Source organism: Grammomys surdaster, unplaced genomic scaffold (assembly GCF_004785775.1).
Source record: "Grammomys surdaster isolate TR1022 unplaced genomic scaffold, NIH_TR_1.0 126131, whole genome shotgun sequence".
NCBI lineage: Eukaryota > Metazoa > Chordata > Mammalia > Rodentia > Muridae > Grammomys > Grammomys surdaster.
The window spans coordinates 6,402,480-6,416,569 of record NW_021620939.1 but is presented as its reverse complement, the minus strand read 5'-3'; the positions used below and the strand labels follow the sequence as shown (position 1 = coordinate 6,416,569).

General features: G+C 55.4%; 1 protein-coding gene across 1 annotated transcript in view; it reads left to right on the top strand.

The window, feature by feature from the left end:
* The window catches only part of Bsn (bassoon presynaptic cytomatrix protein), an 87,824-nt gene that overhangs the window by 65,253 nt on the left and 8,481 nt on the right, over positions 1–14,090 (top strand). Inside the window, exons 4-5 of the mRNA XM_028756805.1 lie at positions 5,295–5,783; positions 6,317–12,952. Of these exons, the coding sequence (XP_028612638.1) occupies positions 5,295–5,783; positions 6,317–12,952 (7,125 nt within the window). The remainder of the gene's footprint in view (positions 1–5,294; positions 5,784–6,316; positions 12,953–14,090) is intronic.

Below are 14,090 nucleotides of genomic sequence, written 5' to 3'. Positions count from 1 at the left end.
CTATCTCCTTGGCCAGTTCAGTCTTTGCCTCCATTGTCCTCATCCATAGGTTCCAGGGTCCTGAACCATAGCTGATGGGGTACTGGTCCTAGCTCTTCCCAAAGTCAGGTCACCCACCTCTCCCACCTCTCTGTCTGCTGCTTTTAACAGTAGTCAAGGAGGGTGCAGCTCTCCCCAACCCCGCACCCCCTTTCTTTCAATAGCTTCATTGAGGCTGCTGTCCTCAGAAGGGCTATGGCTGCTCTGAGGAAGATATGGACCAGCAGCCATGATGCCCCTTCCTTTGGAGGTCTTACTATTGTAAGGATCCAAGGATCGTCACTATCAAGGAGCCAAGCCAGCAGCCCAGAGTCATCCTCAAATCCTTTCAGCTCAGCATACACTCCACAAACCAAGCACCCATAGCCCCACACCCTGCTGTCACAAGAATCTGGTCTCTTCTCTCTGTTCAGTGGCCATAGCGCTAGCCCCCATCCCCACCTTTTTCCTTCCAGCCACAAAATAACCACACATTTATTAAAAGCCCCTGCAGGTTCACCTGCCTTGGCTGTATGGCTGGTGGGAAGGAGCTGTTACATGGTGTGACCCCCATCCGCCACACACACACCCCAGCATTACTTCATCGAGGTCTTTAACTAGGCCACAGGCATTCTTTGATCTCACCTCAGGGAATGGTCACTTGTTGTTCTGAGCAACTTTGTGCTTCCCTGTAACCTGTTTTTCACTTCTTGGTTAGAGTCATGGCCCAGGTGCTAAGAGATTCACCCTGCCTTAGGAGTGAGGTACAGAGGCAGCGTGCTGGTCCCTGTCCAGGTCAGAGTGGTTGATCTGCTGGGCTCAGGCCAGTTGAAGGCTCAGTGTGACTGAGCCCTGTCTCTGTACACAGTGTAAGGCAGACCTCCGTATCTGGGTACGAGAGGAACAGACTCACAGCTCCCCACGTGTCTAGTGGACCTGTTGGGGTTTACCTGAGGCCAAACCAACAAGCTGGCCATTTTCCTCAACATCTGCAACTAGAAAAAAGCTTTTCCTTCTTTCTAGATAGAATCCAGAGAATAACACATAAGAATCACTATAGTTAGCCGGGCGGTGGTGGTGCATGCCTTTAATCCCAGCACTTGGGCGGCAGAGGCAGGCAGATTTCTGAGTTTGAGAGTTCAAGGCTAGCCTGGTCTACAGAGTGAGTTCCAGGACAGCCAGAACTACACAGAGAAACCCTGTCTTGAAAAACCAAAAAAAAAAAAAAAAAAAAAAAATCACTATAGTTGGACCAACTTTTACTTGAAACTTCCTCTGAGGAAGGTGCTGTTTAATGAGTCATCTCATAATTAAAAGGGCTGATTCCAACTGTTTTTTAAACTTACTCATCTTTTAGAAAGATAATAGTACCCTCTGGACTATTTTCTAATTGACTTGCAGTTCAATGGTGTGAAGAAATTAGTGGAATTGTTACAGTAATCTCAGCAGTTTCTTATTATCATTGCCAAAATTTCAGCTGTGCCCTTGAAATGCCAGACTTCCCTGGGCAATGGCCTTGCCCCTGTGACACGCAGGGCTGAACTGGGTTTGTGAACAGAGGCTGCAGTGTGGGCACTGGGCACAAGGCCAACAGCTGCCTCCTGCTTCACCTCAGGCTGCCTCTGGGGTGGCGAATCAGACTCTTATCTCTTCCGGTGAAATGGAAACAGTCATTCCATGTGAGCTGCTGGACCTCAGGTGTTTATGTAAGTCCTTAAAACAGCCAATCCTCCAGTCAGAACACTGGAACCCAGGTGTCCTAAAAGGGAGTGTCCTTGAGGGGAGGAAGATTCCTCACAGGCTCCTCATGATGTGGAGGTCAGTGAGCAGCGTGGCCAGTCCAGCCGCTGGGATCCCCGAGGAGCACTGCACAGGGAATGAATACACTTGATGCTAGGGCACAAGGGAGCACATCTCAGCTTCACTGGACACACTGGGTAAGGCTCTTCTTATAGGAGGCAGAAAGGAGGAGCTTGGGTCATATCCAGGGTCATGGTTGGCATGGACATTACACAATCATAAAAGACCAGCCGAACTGGGGCTGGCCATGCCTGTGGCCCAGTGTCTGAGTCTTACCTTTTGGTTTTATTTTGTTGTTGTTTGTTTGTTTGTTTGTTTGTTTTGGGGAGGTATTTGGTTCTATGAGACAGAATGTCAGTTTTTAGCCCAGGCTGGCCTCAAACTCATGGCAACTCTCTTGTGTCAGCCTCCCAAAATTATAGGCATGAGCCACCATACTGAGTTCCCGCTGGGGTCCTGACTCGCTACCCTGTGGTCCAGCAGTGTGTAAAGCTAGGTAGCTGGCTATGAGACATAGATCATGATGGGTCACAAGAACTGGCACACAGGCAGCTCCACAAATACAGAGAACAGGCCCGTGGCCTCATTCAGCCCGTGGCAGACAGTCTAGGGAGGACGCTCAGTGTCCTACACAACCCCCCACACACACGCTATCCTCGTCTCCACTAGCCAGTGGCTCAGAGATCACAGTTCTCACATGCCAAAGTATGGGTTTTCCCATACTTCCCCCCCCTTAACTTCCTCCCCCTTCTGTGTGGATTGGAAGCTCTAATAATCATCTTTGGTTTCCATGAGAACCGGATGAGATGCTGCGCTCAGATACTTGTGCAGAAATGCCACCTTGAACCACTGAGCTCCTCTGTACACGACTTTACATCTCCCAACTGGAGCTGATGATTGCTTGGGAGATTTGTATCTTCCTGTCCCCAAAAGGTCTAACAGAAGTGGTCATCAGTCTCCCTGTTATCCACTCTCTGGCTGCTTATCAAAGAGCCAAGCAAAAGGGACAGCCAGGCAGCCAGTCTCTGGAGCACTGCTGGGGCTGGGCGAGGATTAGCAAGGGAGACATTCATATTCTGAGTGCAAAATGAATGAAGTCAGGAAATAAGACTGAAATGAGAGAATGAATGGCATAAGTGGAAGACCCAGGAACAGAAGGATCAGAGGTGGGGTGGGGCTGAGATGAAGGTAGATTGAATGAATGAGTTGCTAACTCAACAGCTGTGCTCAGACTCCTAGGTGCAGGCGTTCTGCATGGTCTGCCTTTCGCTCATGCCCAGGAGGAGGCTTTGGCCAGTCCTCCGGCCCCACTCCTACCAGCCTCAGTGCCTGTACACTTCTCCTGCTCCCAGTGGGCTTGGAAGGGCCTCCAGCAGCCAGGTCAAGAGCTTATTTTTAGCTCTTCCTTCACACACCGCCTTCTTCCCCGCCCACCCCTTCTCACTGCTTACAAAACAGAACCAGGAGCAAGAAAGCTACCAGGAAGCCTTTCTGAAAACCGGCTGCCTCCATGAATATACCTGTGAAGGAGCAAAGCCCCAGGTAGCCTGTGACCACTGACAGCATGCCTACTAAAGGCCTTACTTGTGGGCACAGATAAGCAGGCCTCTTCAGGGACTAACCCTGAACACTGGGTCTGCCTTTGTCCATGTTACCTTTCCAGGGTACCCTCGCTATCTTTTAGATTACTGCTTCTGGCATGGGTTCTGCAAACCAGAGGTGGTTCAGAGGTTTGTCTGAAGCAGCAAAAGCAACAGGACACCATTTTAAACTATGCCTTGGCTCAGTGACTGTGTTCTCATAATGGTCCCTCTCGTGGAACAGCTACCAGTAGGAGCCCACGTCTAGGCACCCAGGATGAGCAATACCTCAAACGAAGAGGTGATGAAGTTTTGAACCCCGAGGGCGAGCATGCACTGAGCAGTCAGCAGGGTACTGTTTTGGGCTGGGCTGTTACCCTCATCTCTCATCACCTCATGTCGCCAAGGCAACATACCCCTGGGTCTGCCTAGACCTCCTGCAGATCTAGAACCCCCAACTCAGGGACCAGGGGTGTCCCAGTCCCACCCCCGTGCAGCCAGTTGGGATTTGAAGAATTGGTTTCTAGTAGTCTGAGGACTTACTGCTGATTCCTGTGTCATACTGATCATGGCTTCTTTGAGGCCGTGGGTTCCAGGGAGGGCCTATGTCAGTCACGTCTCATTGCAGTGACAAAATTCCAGACACAAGGAACTTAAGGGAGGAGAAGTTTGGTTTGACTGACACTTTAGAGGGGACCATGGTAGCCGGGGTAGCACTGATTGTGGCAATGGAGGCTTGTGGCACGGCTTAGTCACATCTTACCGAATCAGGAAGCAGAGAATTTGATCTGGAACCAGAAGTAGGTATCGCCTTCAAAGTCCTTCCCCTAGCAGCCCATTACTGCTTGTTAGGATCCATGTCTAAAGCTTCCACAACCTCCCAAGCAGCACTACCAGCTACGGACCAAGTATTCAAACATGCAAGCCAGTATAGGAACAGTTCACATTCAAACTATAGCAGTGCTTGTTCCACGAGTGTCATCTTCATCACGACTGTGCCTTCAGCCTTTAGCCCTGGTCCTGAGACTGTGGGGGACTTCTAAGAGCGTCGGCTGATGATAAACACTGATGCTGCCCCAGTTCTGGAAGGAGCCGGGCTTTAGGCGTGTAGTTCTCCACTAGAGGGAGCATCCAGAGCCCTCTGCACAGGAGAAATCCTTTCTGTGGTGTTCTTTCATAGCCCCAGACAAGGAGACTTGGCTGAAAGTGTGAGCAAAGAAGATTTCTCAGAGATGACTCCAAACAGGGCTTTACCCAGCTAGTCTTTCCTGGCCTCAGGAGTTTGCCTCAGCTGAGCATAGCCATTACTTGGGGAAGGAAATGGCAGGATAGTATCAGATCCCAGAACTAGGAGCCAGAGCCAGGATCTCTAGGACATTTTACCCGCTCTCTGAATGCATTCCTGTTCTGCAGGGCATCTTGGCTGCTGGACCCCATACAGCCCCTGAATTGCAGATCAATCCTTGAGGTTGGGGCCCTGGTTTTCCCCTGTGTTTCATCCCAAGCCTTTGTAATTTTTGTGGTTTTTCTCTCCCTCTTAACTGTCCTCCTTTTCTAACCAGTGAAAATTTCTCTGTGGGTTAAGAAGAAAACTTTCTTCTCACCTTGTCATTTGCATTTTGATTTTGTATATGTCCCCGAGAAGTTTATAATTTGGGGGCGATATATGTCTGTTTTTTTCTTTTTATGTCTTTTATATCCTGTTCGTAAGACTCTCTAGGGCTGGGGGAATGCCTCAGTGCTAGTGTGTGTCTAAATGGTGCAGGGCTCACTCTGGCTTCAGTCCACCAAGAGTGAGGTCTGTCCCTTCGCTAAGGTTTTGAAGAATTGTGGAAATACTCTCTGCTTACTCCTGGGTCTGTGATTTTCATGAACCTCCCTCTTGTTTCCTTACAGAAAACAGAGTGGCTCTGTCTGAACTGCCAAACTAAGCGGCTGCTGGAGGGCAGCTTGGGGGAGCCAGCCCCCCTGCCTCTGCCCACCCCACAGCAACCTCCTGCAGGAGTTCCTCACCGAGCAGCTGGAGCAGCCCCTCTGAAGCAGAAAGGGCCACAGGGGCTGGGCCAGCCCTCAGGCTCCCTGCCTGCCAAGGCCAGCCCTCAGGCCACCAAGGCTAGCCCTCAGGCCACCAAGGCCAGTCCTCAGGCCACCAAGGCCAGCCCTCAGGCCAAGCCTCTCAGGGCTTCTGAACCCAGCAAGACCTCTAGCAGTGCCCAGGAAAAGAAGACAGGGGTCCCTGCTAAAGCTGAGCCTGTGCCGAAGCCACCTCCAGAGACTACTGTGCCTCCTGGGACTCCTAAAGCAAAAAGTGGGGTGAAGAGGACTGACCCTGCCACCCCAGTCGTCAAGCCTGTTCCAGAAGCTCCCAAGAGTGGGGAGGCCGAGGTCAGTCCTGTTTAATTTCCACAGATCCTAGCTTTCAGGTGAGCTAGTCTGAGGAAGGGCTCAGGATGGAAGCCTAAGACAGATCTATTGGGACCCCGAGACGCCACAGTTGAAAAAGGGTCTAGCTTAGATTTCGGTAGATCTCCGAGGTAATGGCACACTCCTTTTATCCCAGCACTTTGGGGGCAGAGGCAGTCAGATCTTTGTGAGTTCAAGGCTAGTCTGGTCTACATAGTGAGTTCTAAGACAGCCAGGGCTCTACTGTAGAGAGACCCTGTCTCAAAAAGTAACAAGAACTAACAAAGTTCGGCTGGTCTGGAGACTGAGATGGAGACATGTCCTGTGTCTGCCATTTTGCCAGTCTCTCATTCTTTAGCCTAGTAAAGTTTCTCTGAAGATCTAGATCTTGCTGTGATTGTGTACATTATTCGGGGCCGGAGAGGTAGCCCTTGGGACATGGAAGATCCCTTCTCTTGGTCCCTGGGATTGACAGAGAAGGTTAGGAGTAAACACCTGCTTTTTACCCCGTGCAGGAACCTGTCCCCAAGCCTTACTCTCAGGATCTATCTCGAAGCCCACAAAGCCTCAGTGATACAGGCTACTCCTCCGACGGTGTCTCCAGCTCCCAGAGTGAGATCACAGGTGTCGTACAGCAAGAAGTGGAGCAGCTTGACAGTGCGGGGGTGACAGGCCCACGTCCACCCAGCCCCTCAGAGCTCCACAAAGTGGGCGGTAGTATGCGCCCTTCACTAGAGGCCCAGGCTGTGGCTCCCAGTGCTGAGTGGAGTAAGCCAGCCCGCAGCAGTGCTGTTGAAGATCAGAAACGGCGTCCCCACTCCCTGTCCATCACGCCTGAGGCCTTTGACTCTGATGAGGAGCTGGGGGACATTCTAGAGGAGGATGACTCCTTGGCATGGGGGCGTCAGAGGGAACAGCAAGACACAGCTGAGTCTTCAGATGACTTTGGCAGCCAGCTGAGGCATGACTACGTGGAAGACAGCAGTGAAGGCGGCTTGTCTCCCCTACCTCCTCAGCCCCCAGCCAGGGCAGACATGACCGATGAAGAGTTCATGCGGCGGCAGATCCTAGAAATGAGTGCTGAGGAAGACAACTTGGAGGAAGATGAAGCTGCTGTCTCCGGGCGAGGCCTGGCCAAACACAGTGCCCAGAAGGCAAGTGCCAGGCCCAGGCCCGAATCTAGCCAAGAATCAGTAGCACTGCCCAAGAGACGCCTACCCCATAATGCCACCACAGGCTACGAGGAACTCCTGTCTGAGGCAGGCCCAGCAGAGCCCACTGATGGCAGCGGAGCCCTTCAGGGAGGTCTCCGTCGCTTTAAAACCATTGAGCTCAACAGCACGGGTAGCTATGGTCATGAGCTAGATCTGGCCCAAGGTCCTGATCCCAACCTGGACCGGGAGCCTGAGCTGGAGATGGAGAGCCTTACAGGCTCACCTGAAGACCGCTCTCGTGGGGAGCACTCCTCTACGCTGCCGGCTTCCACGCCTAGCTATACATCTGGCACCTCACCCACCTCCCTGTCTTCACTGGAGGAGGACAGTGACAGCAGCCCCAGCCGCCGGCAGCGGCTAGAAGAAGCAAAGCAGCAGCGCAAGGCCCGGCACCGGTCCCACGGACCCCTGCTGCCCACCATCGAGGACTCTTCCGAGGAAGAAGAGCTGCGGGAAGAAGAGGAGCTGCTGCGTGAACAGGAGAAGATGCGGGAGGTAGAACAGCAGCGAATTCGAAGCACAGCCCGCAAGACCCGGCGTGACAAGGAAGAGCTTCGGGCTCAGCGGCGGCGTGAGCGCTCCAAGACACCACCTAGTAACCTGTCCCCCATTGAAGATGCGTCCCCTACAGAGGAGCTGAGGCAGGCAGCAGAGATGGAGGAGCTGCACCGCTCTTCCTGCTCTGAGTACTCCCCCTCCCCCTCCCTGGACTCGGAGGCGGAGACGCTAGATGGTGGTCCCACGCGGCTCTACAAGTCGGGCAGCGAGTACAACCTGCCGGCCTTTATGTCTCTCTACTCACCAACTGAGACCCCTTCGGGCAGTTCCACCACCCCCAGTTCTGGACGGCCCCTTAAGAGTGCTGAGGAGGCCTATGAAGACATGATGCGAAAAGCTGAGCTGCTCCAGAGACAGCAGGGCCAGGTGACAGGGGCCCGGGGACCTCATGGTGGACCCACTCAGCCCACAGGCCCCCGCAGCCAGGGCTCCTTTGAATATCAAGACACCCAAGACCATGACTATGGCGGCAGGCCTTCTCAGCCTGCGGCAGAAGGCACGCCCGCAGGGCTCGGAGCAGCAGTGTACGAGGAGATCCTTCAGACATCCCAGAGCATAGCCCGAATGCGGCAGGCCTCCTCGCGGGATCTGGCCTTCACTGACGACAAAAAGAAGGAGAAGCAGTTTCTGGATGCCGAGAGTGCATACATGGACCCAATGAAGCAAAATGGTGGCCCACTTACCCCTGGGACTAGCCCCACCCAGCTTGCTGCCCCTGTGTCATTTTCCACTTCCACCTCCTCAGACAGCAGCGGGGGCCGAGTTATTCCCGATGTCCGAGTCACTCAGCATTTTGCAAAAGAGCCTCAGGATTCTCTCAAGCTACATAGTTCTCCTGTCTCCCCCAGTTTGGCCTCTAAGGAGGTAGGCATGACCTTCTCCCAGGGTCCTGGGCCTCCAGCCACCACAGGCAGCCTTTCACGAGGGTATATGACTCCAACCTCCCCAGCTGGCTCTGAGCGTAGCCCATCAACGTCTTCCACAATACACAGCTATGGACAGACCCCAACCACTGCTAACTATGGGTCTCAAACAGAGGAGCTGCCTCACGCTTCCAGTGGCCCTCCTGGAAGTGGACGGGCCTCCAGAGAAAAGCCTCTGAGTGGGGGTGATGGTGAGGTTGGCGCTCCCCAGCCTTCTCGGGGATATTCTTACTTTACAGCTTCTAGCCCACCTCTCTCTCCATCTACCCCCTCCGAGAGCCCCACGTTCTCACCAGGCAAGCTGGGCCCAAGGGCCACAGCAGAGTTCTCTACACAGACACCAAGCCTGACACCTTCCTCTGACATTCCTCGGAGCCCTGGCACCCCCTCCCCCATGGTAGCCCAAGGCACACAGACACCACACCGACCTAGCACTCCTCGCTTGGTGTGGCAGCAGTCTTCCCAGGAGGCTCCTGTGATGGTCATTACTCTGGCATCAGATGCATCTAGCCAGACCAGGATGGTACACGCCAGTGCCTCTACTTCCCCGCTGTGCTCACCTACTGACTCTCAGCCCACCTCCCATAGCTACAGCCAGACAACACCACCAAGTGCATCTCAAATGCCCTCAGAACCAGCTGGGCCGCCTGGTTTCCCTCGAGCACCCAGTGCTGGTGCCGATGGGCCCCTGGCACTGTATGGCTGGGGTGCCCTCCCTGCTGAAAACATCTCATTATGCCGGATCTCCTCTGTCCCTGGGACATCTAGAGTTGAACCAGGCCCCAGGCCCCCGGGCACTGCAGTGGTAGACCTTCGCACAGCCGTCAAGCCCACACCCATTATCCTTACTGACCAGGGTATGGATCTGACCTCTCTTGCTGTGGAAGCAAGGAAGTATGGCCTTGCCCTGGATCCAGTTCCAGGACGCCAGTCAACTGCTGTGCAGCCTCTCGTTATTAACCTCAATGCCCAAGAGCAGACCCATACCTTCCTGGCCACTGCCACCACAGTGAGCATCACCATGGCCTCCTCTGTGCTCATGGCTCAGCAGAAGCAACCAGTGGTATATGGAGATCCTTTCCAGAGCCGCCTTGACTTTGGCCAGGGTTCAGGTAGCCCTGTGTGTCTGGCCCAAGTCAAGCAAGTAGAGCAGGCTGTCCAGACAGCCCCGTACCGAGGTGGGCCCAGGGGAAGACCCAGGGAAGCTAAGTTTGCCAGGTATAACCTTCCCAACCAGGTAACACCTCTGGCCAGAAGGGACATTCTGATCACTCAAATGGGCACCGCCCAGAGTGTGAGCCTGAAGCCAGGACCAGTGCCAGAGCCTGGTGCTGAACCCCACCGGGCTACTCCGGCAGAGCTCCGGTCACACGCTCTGCCAGGTACCAGGAAGCCACACACAGTGGTGGTGCAGATGGGAGAGGGCACAGCCGGCACGGTGACTACCCTGCTCCCAGAAGAGCCAGCGGGTGCCCTGGACCTCACCGGAATGAGGCCTGAGAGCCAGCTGGCATGCTGTGACATGGTCTACAAGTTTCCCTTTGGCAGTAGCTGCACTGGCACCTTCCATCCTGCCCCTAGCGCACCTGACAAGAATGTGACAGATGCTGCCCTGCCAGGCCAAAGCAGTGGCCCCTTCTACAGTCCCAGAGACCCTGAGACCCCAGAGCCCCTCACCTTCCGGGCACAGGGGGTAGTAGGACCTGGGACCCATGAAGAACAGAGGTCCTATCCACAGGGCCTGCCTGGCAGGCTATACTCCTCCATGTCTGATACCAATTTGGCTGAAGCTGGCCTCAACTACCACGCCCAGAGGATTGGGCAGCTCTTCCAGGGCCCGGGGAGAGACTCAGCGATGGATCTCAGCTCACTGAAGCACTCTTACAGTTTAGGCTTTGCCGATGGACGCTACTTAGGGCAGGGGTTACAGTATGGCTCGTTCACGGACCTGCGTCACCCCACAGACCTTTTGTCTCACCCACTTCCCATGCGGCGCTATAGCTCAGTGTCAAACATCTATTCAGATCACCGGTATGGCCCACGGGGGGATGCAGTTGGCTTTCAGGAGGCCAGCCTGGCCCAGTACAGTGCCACCACAGCCCGAGAGATCAGCCGCATGTGTGCGGCCCTCAACTCCATGGACCAGTACGGTGGGCGGCATGGCAGTGTAAGTGGTGGGCCTGACCTTGTGCAGTACCAGCCCCAGCATGGGCCTGGACTCAATGCTCCACAGGGTCTGGCTCCCCTGAGATCTGGCCTCCTTGGCAACCCCACCTACCCAGAAGGGCAACCAAGCCCTGGGAACCTTGCTCAGTACGGGCCTGCAGCAAGCCAAGGAACAACAGTCAGACAGTTGCTCCCGTCCACAGCAACAGTGCGTGCAGCTGACGGCATGATCTACTCGACTATCAATACCCCAATTGCTGCAACGCTGCCCATCACCACCCAGCCTGCCTCAGTACTGCGGCCCATGGTGCGTGGTGGCATGTACAGGCCTTATGTATCTGGTGGGGTCACAGCTGTGCCCCTTACCAGCCTGACCCGTGTGCCCATGATTGCTCCTCGGGTACCTCTTGGACCAGCGGGGTTATACCGCTATCCTGCACCAAGTCGATTCCCCATAGCTTCCAGCATGCCACCTGCTGAAGGACCTGTCTATCTGGGAAAGCCTGCTGCTGCCAAGGCCTCCGGGACAGGAGGCCCGCAAAGGCCTGAGCTACCAGCAGGGGCGGCTCGTGAAGAACCTCTTCCCACGACTACCCCTGCTGTCATCAAGGAAGCCCCAGTGGCCCCAGCCCCGGCCCCACCACCTGGTCAGAAGCCAGCAGGAGATGGTGCTGCTGGGAGTGGCAGTGGAGTCCTCAGCCGGCCTGCGGTGGAGAAGGAGGAAGCCTCTCAGGAGGACCGGCAGCGGAAGCAGCAGGAGCAGCTGCTCCAGCTGGAGCGGGAACGGGTAGAGTTGGAGAAGCTGCGACAGTTGCGGCTGCAGGAGGAGCTGGAGCGTGAGAGGGTGGAGCTGCAGAGGCATCGTGAGGAGGAGCAGCTGCTAGTGCAGCGAGAGTTGCAGGAGCTCCAGACCATCAAGCACCATGTGCTGCAGCAGCAGCAAGAAGAGCGCCAGGCTCAGTTTGCACTGCAGCGTGAGCAGCTGGCGCAGCAGCGGCTGCAGCTAGAGCAGATCCAGCAGCTGCAGCAGCAGCTGCAGCAGCAGCTAGAGGAGCAGAAACAGAGGCAGAAGGCCCCCTTCCCCGCAACATGTGAGGCATCTAGCCGAGGGCCTCCCCCCGCTGCTACTGAGCTAGCCCAGAATGGCCAGTATTGGCCACCTTTGACCCACACAGCCTTCATTGCCGTGGCAGGGACTGAGGGGCCTGGGCAACCTCGTGAGCCTGTGCTGCACAGGGGCCTCCCCAGCTCCGCCTCAGACATGTCACTGCAAACTGAGGAGCAGTGGGAGGCTGGCCGTAGTGGCATCAAGAAACGTCACTCTATGCCACGCCTGAGAGACGCCTGTGAGCCTGAGTCAGGACCTGATCCCAGCACAGTCAGGAGGATTGCAGACAGCAGTGTTCAGACAGATGACGAGGAAGGTGAGGGCCGCTACCTTCTGACCCGCAGGCGCAGGACAAGGCGCAGTGCCGACTGCAGCGTGCAGACAGATGACGAGGACAATGCCGAATGGGAGCAACCCGTCCGCCGCCGCAGGTCTCGTCTTTCCCGTCACTCAGACTCAGGCTCTGACAGCAAGCACGAGGCCAGCGCCTCCTCATCCACTGCCACCGCCACTGCGAGGGCCATGAGCAGTGTGGGCATCCAGACTATCAGTGACTGCTCTGTGCAGACCGAGCCTGAGCAGCTGCCTAGGGTCTCTCCAGCCATCCACATCACAGCTGCCACTGACCCAAAGGTGGAGATCATCAGATACATATCAGCACCAGAAAAGACTGGGCGAGGGGAGAGCCTGGCCTGCCAGACCGAACCAGATGGGCAGGCTCAGGGTGTGGCTGGGCCACAGCTCGTAGGACCAACTGCCATCAGCCCCTACCTACCTGGCATCCAGATAGTCACCCCAGGAGCCCTGGGCAGATTTGAAAAGAAGAAGCCAGATCCTCTAGAGATCGGGTACCAGGCCCACCTGCCCCCGGAGTCCCTGTCGCAGCTTGTGAGCCGCCAGCCTCCAAAGTCTCCACAAGTGCTCTACTCGCCAGTGTCACCACTGTCCCCACACCGGCTCCTGGACACCTCGTTTGCTTCCAGTGACAGGCTGAACAAGGCTCATGTGAGTCCCCAGAAGCAATTCATAGCTGACAGCACTCTTCGCCAGCAGACTCTGCCTCGCCCCATGAAGACCCTGCAGCGGTCCCTGTCTGACCCTAAGCCCCTGAGCCCCACCGCCGAGGAGTCTGCCAAAGAGAGATTCTCCCTCTACCAGCACCAGGGGGGACTAGGTAGCCAGGTATGGGCACAGGGGCTGGTCCAGGGTGGGATGGGGGTCTATTTCTAGCTTGAGGGGCCCCAGAGGGAGGGGTTTCTTCTGGGGAGGGAATGGAGTCACCTCTGGCTCCAAAGGCCCAGGGGAAGGAGTTGACGAACAAAGCTCCTCAGTGCACATCTGACAGAGGTCATAGCCCAGCAGGGCTAGCCTGGACAAATTCAGACACACATGGGGCTCCACGGCCCTCTGCCCAGACATTCTACCAGAAACCTCAGCCTCTCCATAGCCCTGTCCCTTCACCATCTGTACCTGGTCTATCTCTGTCGCCTCCTTTCAGGCCTCTTCACTTCTCACCTCCAGTCTAGGCACCTTCTACTCCAAACCTTATTTAAACCCCACTTCCCATCTCTAGATGGGCTTCACTGCCTGTAGCAGGCCCAAGCCTGTGGCCTAGCACTCAAGACCCACCCTGGAGGGCTGAAGGTACTCTCTGTGCCTCATTGTGTCCCACCCACCTTCCTCAACGACTCTACTCCCAAACCCATCTGTTCCTCTAGTGCAGTGCAGGCTCCTTGTCTATGGCTTCTTACCAGCCGTGTGTTAGGACCGTGAGAGACAGCCTGGCCATGGTGACATTGGTGGGAAGACTTAGAGATTGGGACAGGTGAATGCTAGCCACTTTCAGTGCAAAGTTGAGGAAGGTTGGCTTTTCCTGAAGTCTCTGGAAGGTTTGGGGAGGTGAAACAGAACAAGACTGGCATTTCAGAGTTCCCAGAATACAGTGTGGGCTGACAGGCCAAAGGAGAGATCCCAGGGAGAGGAAGTAGGAGTCAGAAGCACTGGGAGGTGGGTGTATTTGCCCTTTTTCTGGGTATGTGTAGAGAAAAGTGGAGCACTTGGGATGGGTTTGTAGAGGTGATGGTTGTGGAGGTGCATAGTGAACAGCCCTGGAGGTAAAGGGAACACTTATCAGCACGGGTCTCCCGGAACTGCAGAGCCTCTGGAGCAAGTAGGAGGTGTGGAGAGCACAGCAGGGGAACCTTGAGCAGGAAGCTGGGCTGCTGGAGAGAGGTTTAGCTAAAAAGGAGAGGTTGTCTGATAGAGAGATTCAGGGGGAGGGGGAGCTGGGCCAAGAGCAGGGCTTAGGTATGGCAGAGGA